This window comes from Chelonia mydas, chromosome 1 (assembly GCF_015237465.2).
Source record: "Chelonia mydas isolate rCheMyd1 chromosome 1, rCheMyd1.pri.v2, whole genome shotgun sequence".
Classification (NCBI taxonomy): Eukaryota; Metazoa; Chordata; order Testudines; family Cheloniidae; genus Chelonia; species Chelonia mydas.
Genome location: NC_057849.1, coordinates 297807087 through 297828959, shown reverse-complemented (window position 1 = coordinate 297828959; position 21873 = coordinate 297807087). Strand labels below are relative to the sequence as shown.

Below are 21873 nucleotides of genomic sequence, written 5' to 3'. Positions count from 1 at the left end.
TGTCTGCAGTACTTACGGGCATGCCCGAGTTACCTTTGATCAAGTCATGTCGCTAAAATTAGCAGTGTAGCTGTGGTAGCATATGCAGTGGTACAGGCTACCTGCTGCAGAATGTACTCAAGGTCCTAGGTGGGATTACACTCAGCCACAATGGCATGAGCTTGCCTTTTTTAGCAAGTATCTCGATCAGGTATGTCTAAGTGTGCTGTAGACCCACTTCTCTGTTGCAGTGTAGACATACCCTTAAAGGGCCTGAAACTGTTCCAAACAGAAGCAAAGGAGAATGAAGGCACCCTCCAGAGTGATTCAGTCCCTCAGTTTGTGGTGATCGGAAGCCCAAGTGATGGGAGAATCAGCCACAACTGGACCCCAAATCCTAACAATGGATAGCAATCCATCAGGTTAAGGAATACATCCAGGACAGCACAATACATAAGGAATGTGGTCACGGTCAGAAAAGCTCCAGACTATAAACTTCCTAGGGATGAGCAACTGGGACTTAGGGTCACTTGAGGAAGGGGCACTTCCTAGTTCAATCAGACAGAAATTATAGTTGGAGCAGCTGCAGCACCAAGGCTAGATAGGCCCTCCCTCAGCTATGTATGCTTGTGGTGGGAGGGGGGAAGGTAAAGGGGGAGAGAAAAGCAACAGCACCCGGGGAAGATATAGCCTAGAGATACTCCCTCAGCAGCAGTCAGATCACCACTGGGGACAGGTGGGAGTCTGTCTTCTCACCCTCCTGTCCCCAGAGTCAAGTCTGAACTGTATCTAGTATTTTCAGGAAGAGGGGTGCAACCACATTGTCTGAGACTGGGGGAGAGGTGTACATATAGAGAAGCTATAGCACATTACAAATATATGTCTTTCACTTATTTTTTCCTCTTTACACATGCAGAACTTCTATTAATTAAAAGCTTCTTGGGTCTTCTGATGCTGAAGGAGCCATATTGGGATATATTATTATTTTGCTGCCCTGGCTCCAGTAGGATTTTTCTTTTTTCATTATCTTGTCAGTAATAATGTGGCATCTGATGTGTGTTTTCAGATAAGGTCATCTTTAGTTGGATGCTGTCTGCTATAAATCAAAAACAGAGAGGCTTAGGGAGGAGTGTTCAGAGCCAAAGATGATGATTTGTGTTCAAGCATGCTTTTTATGACAGCTACTACAATTCTTAGTGCTTGAATGTCCATCACTGACGAATGTCACTGATTAGCTTTGCAAAATTGCCAAATGTGCACCACCAGAATTGCTGACATATTTTAACTTTGAGAATAGGTGGCACAAAATATGAGTGAACTCTTTCAAAATTTAGGAAACTGAGAAAGTTGCAAACAAAAAGAGAAATAATATAAAAATAGGAGAAATAAATATTTTTCAAATGTCATGGGACAGAAATGGGGACATGGAAAAGATCTTGTCTCTTATGTCTGTCACTTCTAATGACTAAACAATGGAATACAATAAAAGCTCTCATTTGATACTGTCTTGTTCTGTATAATTTATATAACTACTCAGACATTAATCTATAATAGATAAATCAAGACTCCATAATTATATATGCAACAAAACAGGGTAATCACTTATAGCTCCTAAGCATTATTGGCAAGAATGTTGCTATTACAAGTGTGTTTTATTCTTCATAATGGAAAATATTATGTTCATGTTTCTATTCTTCAGTATATCATCTGTTTACTACCTAAGTTAACTGAAACTAAGTGCCATTTTAGCAATGCTTCTAATCATAAACTGCAATGGAAGACCATGTGGTTGAAGGACTCCTAAATCTGTTATCTGCTTCCACAGAGGAATCCAAAATTCTGCGACATGAATGCCATACTTTATGAATGATGTTAATAGATGGCAAGTTTGTAGTGTCTGTCAAAAACTAGAAATAACACAGTATTATTCATTTAATTAAATAATCCTTAGGTTAGAATAATTTCCCTTGTCTGGATGATTCAGCTGGTTGGCATCTTTCCAGGGCATTGAACAGCCTTGCCTGAATTCCAGAACTGTCATGTTTCGTTAGCGGTGAAGGACAATATTTCTTGACAATAAAGTGAGGTTTCTGTTACACATTAAGCAGAGATTTGATATTTAAATAATATTCAGGTATAATATGATATAATTGTGCATTCATCTTTCCACTCCTGATAAACAAGTCGCTTTCATTTAAAAGATTAGTTAATTTGCAGAAGTCTCATTTGTCTATATGGTATTAACCAATGTGGGTTCTTTCAGCAGTTTTCTAAATGTTAGAAATGCTAGGCATCTGTCTCTTAAAACCCAATGGGCTATTTTTTAGTATGTCTTCAGCACTTACGAAATATGGCAATGGAAGTTCATATTTTTAGTTAAGCAGGTGCGCTGTGAAACAAGCTTTGGTATATTCTGTTTTTTATGTATATTAAGATCCCAGATATATCATTTGACAACCGTACACATTAACTTTTAGAAGACTCTCTTGGTTTACTCTGAACTTAATATGGCAAGGACTGTAATGCCTTTACAAAACCTTCTTTTCATTAATGAAAGCAGAATATACACATGACCCAAAGAACCCAGGTATTCACACACTAGACACAATTGTGATAATCTGTGTACAGAATATGCCATGAAAATATCATTTAAAAACTAATTCACTGGTCAACAATATCATGGTAAAATCTATGTAGCAACATTATATGTAAAGTTATGAATTCCTCCTGAATGATATTACAAGAACATGTTCAAGACCAAATGGCCTTGCCTAGGTAAAGGTGTTAAATAGGTCTGTCCTAAACAGAGGAATGTGGGTTTACCTCAGTTTACATATACACAATAAACAGGAAGATCAAGACAGCAGGGGGAGAAAATTGAAAGAAACAGAACAATTTACATTTGGGAAAACACCAGTTGGGGAAAAGAACAGTGTAAAGCTTCTTTCACTATCAGACTCCATGTCGCCTTCCTCACAGCTTGAAAAATCCATTTCAAAGGTTCACTGGACTACAGAAGAAAGGGTCAGAGAAACCCAAGTTATCTCTTCCATTTAAGAAGACAAAAGAACTAGCACTTTTGGCTTCTGGGCGAGATTCTGACTGAGAGGGTGGAGCTCATCCATTTTTCTGGAAGACAGTGGGTGAAAAAAACCCTCTTCAAGAAAGTCTGTATCTTGCTAGGTTAAGTGTTTAGTCACTAGAAAGCATTTTTTAAATTGATCTCACTTAAAATCCTATTTTCTTTTGTTAATAAACTTGTTTTACTTTTAATTTAAACCAACAATGCTGTTCTTGAATTAAAGTGTTAGGTAACTCCAATTAAAGTGGTAAGCTGTACATTTTGTGTGTTTAACGGAGTAAATGAACCTTATTGTTTCTCTGAATGGTCTAAGAGGGAGCTGAACACTTCAGGGAACATGGTTTAGGGAGTTTGGGACTGGGAGTGTGTTGGAGTCACCTTGGTGGTTGTAACCAAGGCCGGTGGAAGCCAGAGTGGGAATGTGGGACTATGGACAGACTGCTGGGGTCAGAGTTGCTGATTCAGGGCTGGCTGCATAGTACACAGACACTCAGGGTGTGACCTACGTGCTTGTTGCTGACTGAGAGTGTCCCAGGCAGAAAGCAACAGTAGCAAATCATTGTGAGGTACTTAAGGTTAAGCAGAGACACAACCCCTCACTGGTCTGGATTGCTCCCCAAAGCGTGATACTGGGTTAGTTGGCAGGATTTACACACAGTTTGCTATTTTAAATGAGCTTTACACTTCTAAGTAATTTTAAGTGATTCTCAAGTGAAAGGCTGGGAACAGTCAAAGAAAGGTTACAGTTATATTAATTTTTGTTTGATTATTTTGGGCAAGGGAAATAGAACAAAAGGAAGAGTAAAGATGAGTAAACAGCACAAAAGGCAAGCTGGGAGTTACAGCAGCAAAAGCATTGTAAAGCACTCAATACTGCATGGCAAGTGTTGAAACAACCCCTTACGGATCTGACAGCACGTTTCAGAATGCCATGATGATATTCAAGAAAGGAACATGTCAAATTAGTATTAGTTTCTTCATTATGGCCACTTAGGATCATCCTGCTAGCTCACATAGGCTATGGTGCTGTAATCCGAGAGATGTACAATAAATTCTTCATAAAAGTATGTTTTGTAATATAACAATATGGCTTACACAAATATATGAAATACTTCTCCACAGTTCTAATTTTGTAGCATGTATGTGTATAAATATATATACATGGGTCTGCAAGAATGTAATTTTTTTCCATGTGAAGGAAGGTTTTCTCTGTTGAGGATTTCTGTACTTTCATTTCATTTTGAAATAATAGAGCACCAACTGAGAATCAGAAGTTGTACTTGAAAGTGGATGCAAGTGGGTACTTGTGAGTGTCATCAGAATAATGTAAAATTGAAGTTCAGAGTTCTTGATGTGTGTCTGGAAAAACTCAATGGATGAAAATTGGAGTATTTTCTTGTAAAATGATTGGCAGTTCTGAACATATTAATGGCTGGTGATACGAAAGAATTAAGGCATTTTTAATCATAAAATGAATATTTTGCCATTTGTCCACAAGAATTTATATTCAAATTTTATGCTTTTATTTTAAGATCATAGGCTGGGAAGCTGTGGGGTTATGTGATTCCCTTGCTATTGTATGTCTTTTTGGCTATGGATAGCATCTACACTGTGGGACAAAAATCCCCATAAACCTGGGATCCTTCACTTCTTCCATATTCATCCAGACTTCGGCCTTGTCTACACTGCAGGGGAAATTTGATCTAAGCTACGCCATTTGAGTTACATGAATAGTAAATCAATGTAGCTTAGATCAAATCAACGTAGCTTAGATCTACTTACTGTGGGGTCCACGCTATGCGATGTCGACGGGAGACACTCTCCCATCGACTCCCCCTACTGTTCTCGATGCGCTGGAGTACAGGAGTCAATGGGAGAGTGATCTGTGATTGATTTAGCAGGTCTTCACTAGACCCGCTAAATCGACCACCAGTGCCATGATAGCCACTCGTCGATCCCCCGGTAAGTGTAGACAGGTCCTTCCAGTGGAACATATAACAATGTGTCCGAGTCAGAAACTTAGCAAGGAACATGAAAGGCAATAAAAAGAGGCTCTATAAATATATTAGGAACAAGAGAAAGACAAAGAAAAGTGTAGGCCCCCTACTTGGAGGGGAAGGAGAGCTCATAATGGATGATGTCAAGAAAACTGAGGTGTTTAATGCCTCTTTTGTGTCATTCTTTACTAAAAAGGTAAATTGTTCCCAAATACTTAACACAATTAATATTAACAATGAGGGGAAAGGAAGGCAAGCCAAAATAGGGAAAGAGCAGGCTAAAGAATATTTAGGAAAGTTAGATATATTTGAGTTGGCAGGGCCTGATGAAATTCACATCCTTGGTTACTTCAGAAACTAGCTAAAGCAATTTCAGAACCATTAGCAGTTATCTTCAAGGAAATATGGAGACAGGTGAGGTCCCAGAGGATTGGAGAAGGGAAAACATATTACATACCTTGAAAAGGGGAACAAATAGGACCTGGGGGATTTTTCGACCAGCCAGCCTAACTTTGATACCTGGAAAGATACAGGCACTAATTATTAAACAATCACTTCTTAAGCACGTACAGGATAATAGATTAATAAGTAATAGCCAATATGCATTTATTAAGAACAAATCATGCCAAACCAACCTAATTTCCTTTAGTGACAGGGTTACTGGCCTAGTGGATGTGTGGAAATTGTAGATAGAGTGACCAGATATCCTGATATAACCAGGACCATCCTGATTTTTTACACCTGCTATCTGGTCTCCCTAGTTATAGATGTGATCTATCTTGACTTTAGTAAGGCTTTTCATACAGTCTCATATGACATTCTTGTAAGCAAACTAGGGAAGTGTGGTCTAGATGAAATTACTAGAAAGTGGGTACAAAACTGGTTGCAAGCCTTACTCAGAGAGTAGTTAGCAGTGGTTACTTTAGGGAGGCCTCCCTTACTTCTGTGCTGCCTTCAGAAGTGGGTGGCCAGAGAGTGATGGTTGGAGAGCAGCGGCTGGTGGCCAGGTGCCCAGTTCTGAAGGCAGTTCCCCATCAGCAGCAGCGCAGAAGTAAGGGTGGCAATATCATACCATGCCACCCTTACTTCTGCATTGTTGCCTTCAGAGCTGGGCAGCCGGAGAGTGGTGGCTGCTGACATACCATGCCATCCTTACTTCTGCGCCCCTAACTGAAATCTCCCAATGGAGCCATGCTGGCCTCTTCTTATTCTCCCTATCTTTCCTTTGCATTGGGATAGTTTGCAGTTGGGCCTTTTAATATTCATAGAATCATAGAATAACAGGGTTGGAAGGGACCTCAGGAGGTCATCTAGTCCAACCCCCTGCTCAAAGCAGGACCAATCCCCAACTAAAGCATCTCACCCAGGGCTTTGTCAAAAAGCTCAAAAGGAAGAAGATTCCTGACCTTAAAAACCTCAAAGGAAGGAGATTCCACCACTTTCCTAGGTAACGCATTCCAGTGCTTCACCACCCTCCTAGTGCAAAAGTTTTTCCGAATATCCAACCTAAACCTCCCCCACTACAACTTGAGACCATTACTCCTCGTTCTGTCATCTGCTACCACTCAGAACAGTCTAGATCCATCCTCTTTGGAACCCCCTTTCAGGTAGTTGAAAGCAGCTATCAAATCCCCCCTCATTCTTCTCTTCCGCAGACTAAACAATCCCAGTTCCCTCAGCCTCTACTCATAAGTCATGTGTTCCAGTCCCCTAATAATTTTTGTTGCCCTCCGCTGGATGCTTCCAATTTTTCCACATCCTTCTTGTAGTGTGGGGCCCAAAACTGGACACAGTACTCCAGATGAGGCCTCACCAATGTCAAGTAGAGGGGAACGATCACGTCCCTCAATCTGCTGGCAATGCCCCTACTTATACATCCCAAAATGCCATTGGCCTTCTTGGCAACAAGGGCACACTGACTCATATCCAGCTTCTTGTCCACTGTAACCCCTATGTCCTTTTCTGCAGAACTGCTGCCTAGCCATTCGGTCCCTAGTCTGTAGTGATGCCTGGGATTCTTCCGTCCTAAGTGCAGGACTCTGCACTTGTCCTCGTTGAACCTCATCAGATTTCTTTTGGCCCAATCCTCTAATTTGTCTAGGGCCCTCTGTATCCTATCTCTACCCTCCAGCATATCTACCTCTCCTCCCAGTTTAGTGTCATCAGCAAACTTGCTGAGGGTGCAATCCATGCCATCCTCCAGATCATTTATGAAGATATTGAACAAAACCGGCCCCAGGACCAACCCTTCGGGCACTCCGCTTGATACCAGCTGCCTACTAGACATGGAGCCATTGATCACTACCCATTGAGCCCGACCATCAAGCCATTTTTCTGTCTACCTTATAGTCCATTCATCCAACCCATACTACTTTAACTTGCTGGCAAAAATACTGTGGGAGACCGTATCAAAGGCTTTGCTAATTCAAAACAACCTTGACAAATTGGAGCATTGAGCTGAAATCAACAAGACAAAATTCAATACAGACAAGTGCAAAGTACTCCACTAGGAAAGAAAAATCAAATGCACAACTACAAAATGGGGGATAACTGGCTAAGTGGTAGTATTACTGAAAAGGATCTGAGGTTTATAGTAGATCACAAATTGAATCTGAGTCAACAACGTGATGCAGTTTCAAAGAAAAAGCTAATATAATTCTGGGGTGTATTAACAGGCGTGTCGTACAAGGTTGTGAAATCTCCATCATTGGAGGCTTTTAAAAACAAGTTAGACAAACACCTGTCAGGGATAGTCTAGGTATATGTGGTCCTGCCTCAGCTCAGGGGGATAGACTAGATGATATCTCAAGTTCCCTTCCAGCCCTACATTTCTAAGATTCTATGGTTTCATCTTCATGTACTCCACTCAGCTGAATGATTTTTATCTAGTTCCATGTTGATATATACATACAGGCTATTCATAGACACACCTTTCATCAACCACAGAGAATGCACATGGTATCATTGGTTTATCATGTAAACAAGCGAGATGTCAGCTATCGCAACAAATATTTGCATTATTACCATTCTGCTCTCTCAGGAAATCTTAGCAAAAAATCTTTGAAATGGCATTTTAAAATTCTTCTCGAATGTATATTAAAAGTCTGCTGACAAATGATGTAGAGAAAAATAATTCTTTCTGATATAAATACATATATGTAGTATAGACATAGCAATGTACTTGCATTCTTTGTGGCACTGTGACTAAATTATAGTTTCCTTTTAAATCACATTGTTCAAGGATTTATTATTTTGGATTTAAGAATTTCCTAAAAGCTGAAATTTTACTTACATTGTAAGCTCCTTAGTGTAGAACTGGTCTTTTTGCTCTGTGTTTGTACAGCACCTAGCACAGTGGGGTTCTGTTACATTAACTAGGGCTTCTAAGCACTATGGTAATGCAAATAATAATAATAGTAATTAATACATAGGTATAGTTACCCAAGCTTAATTATTTTAATTATTTCATCCAGTGGAATATCCTCTTTCTCTCAAAACTTCTTTCTTCCCAGTTGGTGAAACATCTGTAAAATTGTATAGTGTGCAAATACAAAAATGGCAGGTTTGGCTTTTTTCCCCTCGATGCTTCTGCTCTGACCTCTGATGGTTAAGCACCATTTTCTTCATCCATTAACAGGCTCTTTAACATTCTCTTCCAAAGTAATACAGAGATTACTCCACTGGAGGGGAATTTGGATGAGCTACACAGATGAATGACAAACATGGAACGATATCTGGACAAATAAGAAGCCAGGATGCAGTACAGTTATTGAGAAAATAAATAAATATGGTGATTAGAAGTTCACATAAAACTAGTGAAATTTGAGAACCAAAGATAGTGTTCCAAAAGAGATCTATGATTTTATTCATTCCAGATATTCAGCCACTTCACAGATTGAAAAAAAGGGGTTGGCATTATTGGAGGACCAGTTTGCAAGTTAGGAATTGAAACCCAAATTCTGTAACCAGTGAAGTTCTGAGCTATACTTAGAGAAAAATGTCTTATTCCAAGACGTTAAATCCACCAATAAGGGCACGAAGAAAAATTGATAATTATAGAGAGAGGCTGGGTAAATATTTTGGGTGGAAATGTATGAGCATCTGTGTATCACTTTGCTTTGTCAAACTCTAACATGAAGAGCTTGGTTTAGCAGATACAGCATTGCAAAACAACCCAATGCATTACCACATTGCACTGCGTATGAGGCCGCCAGCCAAGAAGAGCCATAAATGCCAATAGCCCGTATGGAGAGTGCAGGAAAGGGCCTGCTGAGTCTCTTTGCCCTCTCGGTTCCTATAAAGGATAGTTTAATGGTCAGAGCACAGGATTGGTACCGAGGAATTCAGGAGTCCCAGCTTTTACACTGACTCCTTCTGTGATCTTGGGCAAGTCACTGAAGTTCTGTGCTTCAGGTTCCCCATCTCTAAAAAATGGACACTAATATTTATCTATCTATCGATGGTGGATTAATGATCCAATATATTTTTAAGTTCTCTGAAGATGAAAAATGCTCTATCCCAAATACTAAGTATTATTTTTTTTAGAACTGTATCACTGTTTAATCAGATACCCCATTTAAGGGCCTTTTACATATGCTATGTATTTGCACTACTTCAGTTTCAATTTTTCATGTCTTTTGCAGTTAGTTCACAAACTGTGTGTGATTACAAATGAGAACAAAGCACTGCAGCCCAGTGTAGTGAGATGCATTGTGACAGAGGCACAGCAGGTGTCAGCTAAATCTTGATTCATTCAAACAGTATGTATTCAGATGGTCCCGGAATATGTTCCATCTTCATAGAGTTCAAAACCTGCACTTTTGTCTCTGTCGCCTCTTCATTCAAGCCAGGTTAGCACTGGAGTGGCCAAAAGTTTCTAACATCTGAGTACTAATGATAAATAATGTGAAAGGAGTTTGGCTATCTCAATCCAGATAGGATAGATTAATATCCTCAAGGTAAGTATCAATATGGTAAAATGTCATTATCACAGTATCACTGCACTCTTATTGGCGGTCCAGACAGAGAGCCATAGATGTAGTTCCTTCAGGTATTGTTGATGCAGATTTGCATTGCAGTGATTTACACTACTACTGCCCATGTTGTGTCTGTTCTGTCAGCAAATAATGTTTGCAATTGGTGCAATATTAAATATTCTTTCATGCACACACTGAAATTAATGTTTAGAACAAGTTGTTCTCATTGCATACATAATCATTGATAGGACCAAATGTAGATTATAATATATCTATGTGGTTTGGGTTGCACAATAATGTGGTATGTATTTTTCCTGTTAATTTTATCTTGCCACAGCTGTTTTCACAAGCACAGTCCATACAGCTGCACCATACATATTGTCATCAGTTTGTTTCTTGCCATATGTATTTTCTGGCGACAGATTATATTGGTATCCAATTATTCATATATGCTTAGAATGTAGTATTTACTCTAGTTTACACATGGTACCTTGCTTTAGTTTATTGAAAAATGACCTAGTACTTAAAGAATCGAAGTCACATTTTTCCAATTAATGAAAGGTAACACTTCTTTTTCTGTTACCAGTGTTATTATTACAACAGTCCTATATCTTTCGGATGCCCTTCGTAAGAACTTCCTAAATGAAAACTTCGATTATAAGGTAATGCGCTCCCCCAAATTATATCTTTGTTGACATAAGTAGTGCAAAAATTTGTCAATCTGTGGCTCTTTTGATTTTATGTTGTTACTCTTTGGATTAAATTTATCTCTAATTTCTGAGCTGTTAGAATGCCTGCAGTGTTACCAATCTCAGCTGTTCAAAACTCATGAGATTGGTTTAAAAATTATATAGTTATGTGTTTTGTACTTGGGATTCTTTTTGTTTGACTTCTGGTTTTAAGTCTCTAGAGTGCACTTCTGTCATATTTTTTGGATCAAGGTTTCTTGATTACAGAAAATATTTTCTGTTCTGCTCGTATTTTAAGATTCTCAGAAAATAAAATGAACTTTATTACTTATTCCCTGGCATATTTACCAAAAATATGCTTTAGATTTTTTTTTAATTCTCTCACGAACAATTAATATGGCATGTACTGTTAAAATTATAATGCTATGACATGTCATGCTGGATATTGTTAAAGATATTAGCCTGTGTTCAGTGAGCTGTGGTATCTGTAATAACCCATAGCCAGAGTGTTAAATCTCAGTTACAGAATGATATTCAGGGGATTAAAAACAAAAGGCTCAGTGATGGCTCCTAAGAGGTTTACTCATAGGGGAGAGGGAAAGTGACCATACAGTCCAATCAGTGGTGGTTGGAGGTATTATTCTAGCTGTGCATGTTATAAGGCAGAGGGTCTGATTTTCAGGGGTGCTGAACACCCAATGCTGCCAGTGATTTCAAGTACAGTGGTGGAGGCTCAGCATCTCTGAAAATCTAGGTTCATGCTGTGCCTCTGGAGTTATTGGAGAGAATGTTGGCCTGAAGTACTAGATACTATGAAACTATGTAGCCAGTGCTCCCTTGTGTAGCTCTGCCAATGTGCAGGAGCTAAAGCCCACATCATTAACTGCTAACTGACTATTCCCCAGGCTTATTTAGCAGTTATTACTGTCTCCTGCACCTATTTTCCTCTCCTGCATACCTACATTGGAGCAGCTATAATTTGGCCTAGAGCAGGGGTTCTCAAACTGAGGGTCAGGATGCCTCAGGGGGTCACGAGGGTTATTATGTGGGGCGTGGCGAGCTGTCAGCCTCCACTCCCAAACCCTGCTTTGCCTCCAGCATTTATAGTGGTGTTAAATATATTCAAAAGTGTTTTTAATTGATGGGGGGTTGCACTCAGTGGTTTGCTATATGAAAGGGATCACCAGTACAAAAGTTTGAAAATCACTGGCCTAGAGTTGCTAATATTTAAAATGTCATTTCATTGAGAAATCTTTACTTCACAGAAGTTTCAACAGCTGATCCTCCCAGAGCCATGTGCATGGAAGTCAGTTATGGGGCAGTATGCTAACAAACTATATTACCTTGCTTTACTTCATCTTTGCCTTGCTGAGACACTGTAGCTATTGATGCTTGCAAGTTGTATCAGTAATGAGTAGAGCTGTCTATTCCACTTAGAGAAAACCAAATTCTTTTGAAAGTTTTTGCAAAACAGAATTGTGTCAAAATTTCTGTTTTCAGATCAAAATCATCAGGTTTTAAATTCAATTCTCTTTGTCTCTGTGACTGGAGAGTCCACCATGGACCCCAGAAACCTTCCCGCCAAAAATATCGTCAAAATTAGGATGTCTCTACAAAACATTTCAGCATCAACAAAACAGAATATTTGGTTGAAAAAACATTTAATCAAAAATATTGTAACCAGCTCTACTAATGAAGAGTAAGACAAGAGGTACAACTGAAAAATTGCATCTAGAGTAGACATAAAATGTTAGTGCTGAGAAATGGAAATAACCAAATACCTTGTGTTTATTGTAGATCTGGGATTCCTACTTTTACCTTGCTGTCATTTTTATAAACCAATTATGTCTGCAACTGGAGATGTTCACACCTTCCAAGAAGAAAAAAGTGTTGGAAAAGTAAGTACCAGTCAGGTTCCATAAAATTACCGCAGATCAAACAATTATGTTGTTTAAAAACAGGCTTTATGCAGCATATGGACCTGATCCAAAACCCGATGAAGTAGATGAGTCTTTTTGCTCACTTTAATGGGCTTTGGATCAAGTCCTGTGTGAATTCACAATGCCCCAAGAATAAAATTGTTGACCCTAAGAGCCCCTCAATGCCCACTGGCTGAGGGCCCACTATAGTGTAGCTCACATCAGGCCTGACGCACTCACTACCCCAAACACACCGTTGTGATGACATATTTATAAGATGTTTTGTTAGGTATCATATCAAACTGGCAGAAGGCTGGATTCGAAAATCATTTGTGTGATGTATATATGGGTTGTGTATAAAGAATTACGTGTGTGCTGCAAATATGTTCTTAAAATGTGTTTGGGAGGCAGTGCATAAATCAAGCTTGCCCTAGACAAAGGAATGTGGATTCTCCTGACTGACTGGCTCTATTACAGGCCGGGTACATTTACATATAAGTTAAACAAAGCCATCAAGCTAATGAGCGGCGCAGAGAGTCTGCACCCCAGAAGGCCTTCCTGGCTCTAGAAGAATAGACATGGTTTTAGGGTAATATAAAGGGAGCTAAAAGACATTTTAGTTATCCATCACTTAAGGGACAAAAGAGTCAGAGCTCCTGGAAACCGTGGAAGGTGGTTCCTTCAGCCATGTGGGTTGAGGTTTATGGGAGCTGACTATATATGAAAGATTTGCCTGAGACCAGGATTGTACTTTAAGCTTTAGACACTAGAAAGTGGGTTTTGTTTTGTTTGTAACCATATCTGTCGCTTTTACTTTTGCTTAGCATCACTTATATCTCTGTTCTTTATTAAAAAACTTATTCTTGTTTTATTCCAAAACCAGCTCAGTACTGAGTATTAAAGTAAAGTATGAGTCTTTAACACTAACAGACTAGTGTGTGCTCTGTCTGTTTGGAGGCAGTGAACTTTATCGTGTCTGTGAGTCACAGTAAGAGGGACTGGACACTGTAGAGAGACATCTCTCAGGAACTGGGTTGAGTGATTGTTACTTGTAAATCAAGGTTTAGGCTGGCAGAATCTCAAGGAATTTGCTGATGAGTTAGACTACGGTGGCTGTCACCCTGTCTATTTCCAGTGAAGTTCACGCTTGCTGAGACACAGAGTGCCTTATAGTTCTGGGTGTCCAGAAAAAAACATTACAGGGTAAAATAAAATTATTAGTTATCTGGGGCGGAAGACGAAGGAAAAAATCTGAGGCATATTAAGAGCATAGATTGGTATCACTACTTTGTTGTATCATTGTTCCTGTTTGTACCTTTAGGGAGCTTGCACTAACAATATGTGGAAATTAATGTTTCTTTATGAAACAAGCCATTTGATTAGGTACGTATTGGACATTAGCAAACTTCCTTTTTCCTTTTCTGTGTACTACATCCATCCTAAACTTGGGAAAAATCATTACTGTGTGGAAATCTCACAGTTCACCTTGCTACACAGGAGCCTAAATTATAGTATGAGCTTGTAAAATTATTTCCTAAATAATGTTCTGCTTAAAAGTGTTTTTTTTTAAATATTTCACAGATATGGTGACATGCGGGTAACAATGGGATGTGAAATCTTCAGCATGTGGCAAAATTTAGGTAAGGAATTAAAAAAAATCTCCTCAATAAAGATTAACAGTGAAACAAAGTAGCACAAAAAAGTTGAACAAAATTTGTAATGAATTTTAGTTAAGACTCCTGCATTATATTACTGGTTCTGCCAGTTTATCTGGGCAAGCCACTACCTCTTTGTTTGTTGGTTTATCCTCCTGGAAAACCGTTCTAATTCTTTTCAGAAATGTTAAGAAGTTGAATTAATTGTTTGGATTTGCAACGTGTTTTCAGATCCTTTGATAGTTTATTTGACATACACCAATCCCCTTGATTGAAACTCACCTAATGCTTTGGATACAAATGTTGGCCACTAGCTCCAATTCTGTTTACTTCTTGAAAAAACTGAGAATGAACATAATGCTCAAATCAAAGAATTATCATCGTGATGCTTTCTTTCCTCTATGAGAAGCTGTTGTTTTCCAAGATTCTGAAAGATAAGAAAAATCTAAATGATAGATTTTGTTTTTTGACATTTATACATACAAAAATTCTTACCTGTAAGTAAGTGTGTATTCCTCATCTGTCCATCCCAGTAATTTGGGCACTCTTGTTTATTAATTAAAGCTAATACTTTCTCAAAACCATCATCTTCCCATGACTTGTAAGTCAAAAATACCCACTGACAGGTAAAGTATCTGGGAGGAAGGTAACTCAGGAGAACACACCGACTGCTCACAGAACTCCTGTGTGGAGCCATAACAACAACATCAGAGAAGCCAGGAGAAGGAACATCAGTCGCCACTACAATCCAGCAGCAGGATCCAGGAGCTCTACCAGTCAAACGGCCCCAAGACTCTAAGAGAGATCCTCGACGGGCCCTCATCTTACTGTGCAATCCCAACTGAGAGACTGTTCTCATACTTCAAGGCTGTGTTTGACTGTGTAGCTCAGAACGACACACAGCGTCCAGGGTACATTCATCCTCTACCCCAGATTGACTCTGCAGGGGGCCAGGAAGAAGACTTTACATCACAGGAAGTAATGACCAGACTTACAAAGACCAAAAACACAGCTCCAGGAAAAGATGGCATTCACTTCAACTTCCTGAAAAAACGAGACCCCAGTTGCCTGGTATTAACTGCCATTTTCAACAAATGCAAACAGTTCCACCATGTTCCCAGCTCCTGGAAGAAATCTGTGATGGTGCTCGTCTACAAGAAAAATGAGTGAGATGACCCCAGCAACTGGAGACCCATCTCTTTCTGTTCCACCATGTACAACTGTATGCCAGCGGCCTCGCAGCTAGGATCACAGACTAGTGAACTAGTGCATCAGCTCCATCCAGGAAGGCCATCTTTATTCCACCCGCTCCTACTTGTAAGGTTAAGGAGCATGGCAGGGCTCGGAAAGGGTCAAGCCAGTATGCTCAGCACTCCAACTGATCCTCAGATTGTGGTACATCTCACAGGGAAATTAGCTGGGATGTATGTTGGATTGCAGAGGTTGGAAAGTTGGCATTATGTAACCTATACCCCGTCCACTGACGTGCACTGAGCTCAGCTTGAGGATTGAGCCACCGTGACCTGTATTTATTGTATGTCATTTCTAGTGTATTTTTCCTATTATTGTTTCTAAATATGAATGGAAGACGTGTTGTGATCGTTGCAATCTATACGAGGGCTGAAAGACCAGTTGATCAAGGTGATCAAGGTATAGAAATAAAAACACTTGAAAAAATTCAGATTCAAGATCTGCGTGGCCTGCCACTGGGCCTCTGTCTCAGGGAAGCTTATATCCCCTCAAAGTGTAACATATCACAATCCTTTCCTCAACAAACCCATTAATCCCATGAATTCAGACTTCCAAGATTCCAGGCTTCATCATGGATTGTTCAATGAGACCTCAGTCCAACCCCAGCCTGTCAGATCCGCCTCTTCTTCCCTCCCCCCCCCCCCCCCCGAGATACATCGGACACAGACACTGAGAAGTGCACCTTTGAGCACAATGGTTTCTGACTCCAGGGCTGCTGAAGACAGTTCAAAGACTCTAAGAAACAGGGGAGACCTGAGGCTGGTAAGACCAGATTCTCTCACATGAAAAGTAAGAAGTCTCCCTCTAAGTCCTCATCCAAGAAGATGACTTATTTTCTGCTCCTGTCTTGCACCCACCCTGCCTTTAAGTTGGGTGAGATTCCTTGCACCAGTACAGGTGCATCAGGCGCTTATAAGAAGCATACCTGTCAGTGACTGGGCTGTGGGTGGTCGAACCTAGTGATTAGTACAGGCATCTGGCCTAGTGATTAGCACAGGTGTCGGTAGCCAGGAATTGGAGCTAGAGTCAAAGGCAGGGCTGGGTGCAAGACAGGAGCAGAGCTGGAACAAAGCCACAACCAACCTGAGAATAACCAGGTACAGGAGCTACCCCAGAAGTGGTGAATACTTTGAGCAGCTGTTGAACTGCTACTGCTGCTAGACTTAAGAGCCGGTCTGCTGACTATTCCAACCAATCTGGCAGTGTAGCCATTTAGGAAGCCTGCTACAGGTTATCTGTGCTCATTAGGTTGCCCAGAGATGGGAACTGCTGCAGTCCCTGATTCCAGACAATACTCGTTACAGAATACCAAAAACCTGAAACTGCCAAATACCAAAGGGGCAGGGCTATCCACAGCACCAGCAAGGGAAAGAAGTGAGTGGATGATAAATGATTGGTACACACAAGAGTGCTTCCACCCAAAAATCCTTCTCTTTACTGAGTACAAAGCACACATGTAAAGTAGCAATAATCTAGTGCACCCCAGATCATAGTTACCCAAAGTCTGAGATGGTATTGAGTGGCATCAGCAGCAGATTTCTAGTGGCCAGCCTTCCTCCTACCCATTGGAGAGATTAATGGCAGTATCTTCTTACTCATAGAAAATCCAAACTTATCCAAAGTACACTCTCTAACTTATCTTTTTATAGGTAAGTCAAAACAAAGCATAACTCAGAGTAACCCTTTACGGGCTGTTTCTCTAGCAACAGAAAAAAACCTCATAGTTTCTACTTATCAAGAAATCAGCTCTTGCAAGAAACTTAGACACAAGCACCCAGACCAAGGTCAGCAATCCTTGTTAGTAACACTGCAGCTGTGCAGAAGTTTTCGTCGCCTAAGCAAGGCCAAATTCTTTCTCATTAGGTGGTGTCCTCACTTCCAGCTTATGGTGGCTCAGTCCACAAGATGGCTGTGGGTTATCTCAAATCCAGTTCTCTCAGAAGAACACCAGTGGTACCAACTTGCAGAGAAAAGGAGTCATTGGTACTGAAAGATGATGTAAGTAATCAGGCACATCTGGTACCACCAAGGGACAGAAATACTATCCATTATCCTCCATCGGGGGTAGGTACATTATCCTGGAGGACCTTACCATCTCTGCAAACCCAGAATTGCCAGTGGTGTCGGATCCAGTCCTACCCAGAGAGGTCAACACATCATCAGTTTGCCACTCACAGTATCGGTGACTTGCTGGGACATAGTTAGACTGCCGGTACTGATGGCACCATATGCATTGACGTAGAGGCTTCATTCTTTGCTGATGAATGTGGGATCAGCTGTAGATCACAGCCCTTGTCAAGATAGGAAGTCATCCCTGACAGAGGCTTCAAAAAATCATGGGCACCTTCCCATTCCTGCAAGAGAGACTGACCAACCCCGGGACCAATGGTACTCCCCTCCATGAGCATAGGGTGCTCCAGGGCTCAAGCACCCACTGAAAAAAATAGGCGGTGCTCAGCAGCCGCAGGGCTTTATTAATATTTTATGGACGCCAGCACCTGGACCATAGTACCCCCCAACTGTTCCACCTCCATTCCACCATTAAGCCCTGACCCCACTCAGCCTGATCCCCCCTGAGGCCCACCACCACTCGCATGGGGGGAGGGGTGGAGAGGAGCACCCACCAGCACAAATAGAAGTCAGTGCCTGTATCCAAGAGGATCACCCCATTACACCAGTGATGCCTCACACTCGGGTTCCTGAGATCCATATATAAGACATTATGACTACAAAAGGTCAGAATGAAGTCAAGATAGCCATTCCAATCTTTAAAAAAGGGAAGAAGGAGGCTCCTGGGAACTACAGGCTAGTCAGCCTCACCTCAGTCCCTGGAAAAATCAAGGAGCAGATCCTCAAGGAATCAATTCTGAAGCACTTAGAGGAGAGCAAAGTGATCAGGAACAGTCAGCATGGATTCACCAAGGGCAAGTCATGCCTGACTAATCTAATTGCCTTCTATGACGAGATAACTGGCTCTGTGGATGAGGGGAAAGCAGTGGACGTGTTGTTCCTTGAGTTTAGCAGAGCTTTTGACATGGTCTTCCACAGTATTCTTGCCAGCAAGTTAAAGAAGTACGGGCTGGATGAATGGACTATAAGATGGATAGAAAGTTGGCTAGATTGTCGGGCTCAACTGGTAGTGATCAATGGCTCCATGTCTAGTTGGCAGCCGGTATAAAGCGGAGTGCCCAAGGGTCGGTCCTTGGGCCGGTTTTGTTCAATATCTTCACAAATGATCTGGAGGATGGTGTGGATTGCACCCTCAGCAAGTTTGCAGATGACACTAAACTGGGAGGAGTGGTAGATACGCTGGAGGGTAGGACTAGGATACAGAGGGACCTAGACAAATTAGAGGATTGGGCCAAAAGAAATCTGATGAGGTTCAACGAGGACAAGTGCAGAGTCCTGCACTTAGGACGGAAGAATCCCATGCACCGCTACAGACTAGGGACCGAATGGCTCGGCAGCAGTTCTGCAGAAAAGGACCTAGGGGTTACAGTGGACAAGAACCTGGATATGAGTCAACAGTGAGCCTTTGTTGCCAAGAAGAACAATGGCATTTTGGGATGTATACGTAGGGGCATTGCCAGCAGATCGAGGGACGTGATTGTTCCCCTCTATTCGACATTGGTGAGGCCTCATCTGGAGTACTGTGTCCAGTTTTGGGCCCCACACTACAAGAAGGATGTGGAAAAATTGGAAAGCGTCCAGCGGACGGCAACAAAAATGATTAGGGGACTGGAACACATGACTTATGAGTAGAGGCTGAGGGAACTGGGATTGTTTAGTCTGCGGAAGAGACGAATGAGGGGGGATTTGATAGCTGCTTTCAACTACCTGAAAGGGGGTTCCAAAGAGGATGGATCTAGACTGTTCTGAGTGGTAGCAAATGACAGAACGAGGAGTAATGGTCTCAAGTTGCAGTGGGGGAGGTTTAGGTTGGATATTCGGAAAAACTTTTTCACTAGGAGGGTGGTGAAACACTGGAATGCGTTACCTAGGGAGGTGGTGGAATCTCCTTCCTTTGAGGTTTTCAAGGTCAGGCTTGACAAAGCCCTGGCTGGTATGATTTAGTTGGGGATTGGCCCTGCTTTGAGCAGGGGGTTGGACTAAATGACCTCCTGAGGTCCCTTCCAACGCTGATATTCTATGATTCTATGATTCCCACCTGAGAAAGAACTTCAACCCATGCAGGTATGCTCTGAGGAAGAATCTCACCAGGCTGAGCCACAGCCCCTGCAAGTTTATCATTGTCTTCACCAGATAAAGTGGTCACACCTTGTTCACCATCACCACCTGATGACTGTAGGCAATGCTGGACCTCCTAAGGAGAATTGCAGACACACTCCAGAACCACCTGGGGAAATTACAGGACACCCCTCGTAAGCTACTGGATATCCTCCAGAGCATGGAGGAGATTGCTCCGCCAAATAAAAAGGTCATCTTAGAACTGCCATTTGTCTGTACTCCGCCCACAAAAAGATTGATTACAGATATCTCCTTGCTATGTTGAGAAGCCCACCTTGACAGATAGGATACCTGGACCCACCAAGAATCCAGTTGCAAACAGTTCCTGCTGTTTGTTTAGAACTTTCATAGTCAGATCATGCCAGACAACATGACAATATTTTATTATATTAACAAACAGGGAAGAGCAAGGTCTTTCCTTCTCTGAATAGAAGCTGCCTGTGTCTGGAATTGGTGCATTCACCAAAGGATCACACTCTCAACAAGGGAATTACACAATTTGGTGTAAAGAGCATCTTTCTTGTTATGGGAATCACTTTTTGTCTCAAGAGAACAAGAAATGTCCAACTAGTGCCCACCAACAAGGTGACTCACAAGCAGTATTCATTGAGGAGGAGCGTACAAGGAATCCTGCTGTATCACAGACTGGAGGACTGCTCTGCTGAAGGACACACCTGCTGTAGAAGCTTATTTGATTTAATTATACCTGTACAAGTGGATTTGTTCTGGATGCATGGGCTTGAGTTTTCTAAGGCCTGGAGAAATGGATGTAGTTCTTTAAAAGTGTACAAAGTTCCTAGAGCCAGGGCATTTATGCACCTTACGGTTAATATAAAAGCAACAATAATTCATGTTAATTTCCTAATCCAATTAATTAACAAACCTGATGCAGCCAAAGAATGATTTAATAAATATTTCTGCAAGTTTATTGTAGAATTTTAAACATTAGAGGCTTGGTTTCCCATCTGTGTAACTCTAGCTAAAGTCAATGGAGTTCCGCTGGTGTAAATTGGAGAAACACAATGGTGAACCAGGTGCTGGCGGTGTATAAGGTGATTACTTCAATTGTATATAGACATTCGATAAAGCATCATATTCCAAAGGGGTTTTGCTCTTGAGTTTGATAGTTAACTATGGAATTGATATTCATAAGTAGCGACGTGACCTAGGAGCACAAGTCCCATTGAAATGAATGAAAATATATTACAAGCAATTTCAATTTACATTGTGACTTTTGCTCCTAAATGACACAGGTGCTTTTGAAAACCTTGCCCTCTACAAAATGTGTTGTCTTTTCTTTCACTACGATTGTTGGTTGCTTTTTCCCCCTTCTCAACCTCTTTGCATGTCTGGCAATTGTGGTAGACCAGAACTCTCAAAACAGACAGTATAATAATCCTGCAAGTGACAGAAGCTAAATAATTCAAAGCTACAGGTAAATCTCCTAATTTAACCTCACCTCTTTGTGCAACATATACCATGGGGTATATAAATACTCCTACTATTAGGAGACCCTCTACAACATCCAAGTAGAACATAGTAAGTTAATGGCAGAGGTGTCAGCTTTTTTTCTAAAGGGAAACATTTTAAGAAAAACAGTCCAACCATCCATTTTTTGCAGGCAAAATTTATACTCCCATTTCTGTGCCACAAAATGAAGGGTGGCTGCAAATCTGAGTACTTGTGCCTCCACCTAATGTGAATATGCTCTCAAGTAGTAAACCGTATTTGGAGGCACAAAAATGCAGGAGCAATTTGTACCTGCAAAAGGGAAAAACCTTTTTGCAAAAGATGTTCTGAAAGTAGTCTTAAATAAAGCAATGTCCATTGAACCCTTTACTTCTTCCTCTTCCCCTTCCAAAAAAATGGCATTGGGAGTGAACAACCCAACATCATTCATGAGCTCAGAACTCAGATCAGCATCAGGCTGATCCTCTCTTCGGCTCTTTTCTGTGGCTTTTCCCCTTCTTTTCCTGCTGTTTGTTTGAGAAATAGCACATGCCAGGTGTGCTATCCGCCAACCAAACTGCAAACATTTAGAATGCCATTTCATAATTCTTCATACAATATTGTTTAA

At 41.0% G+C, this 21873-nt stretch overlaps 1 protein-coding gene across 4 annotated transcripts in view; it reads left to right on the top strand.

The window, feature by feature from the left end:
• The window catches only part of DOCK4 (dedicator of cytokinesis 4), a 410395-nt gene that overhangs the window by 324666 nt on the left and 63856 nt on the right, over window positions 1-21873 (top strand). For all 4 annotated transcript variants that reach the window (XM_037888663.2, XM_037888655.2, XM_043549556.1 and 1 more), the window contains exons 28-30: window positions 10621-10696; window positions 12521-12621; window positions 14224-14282. In XM_037888663.2, the coding sequence (XP_037744591.1) occupies window positions 10621-10696; window positions 12521-12621; window positions 14224-14282 (236 nt within the window). The remainder of the gene's footprint in view (window positions 1-10620; window positions 10697-12520; window positions 12622-14223; window positions 14283-21873) is intronic.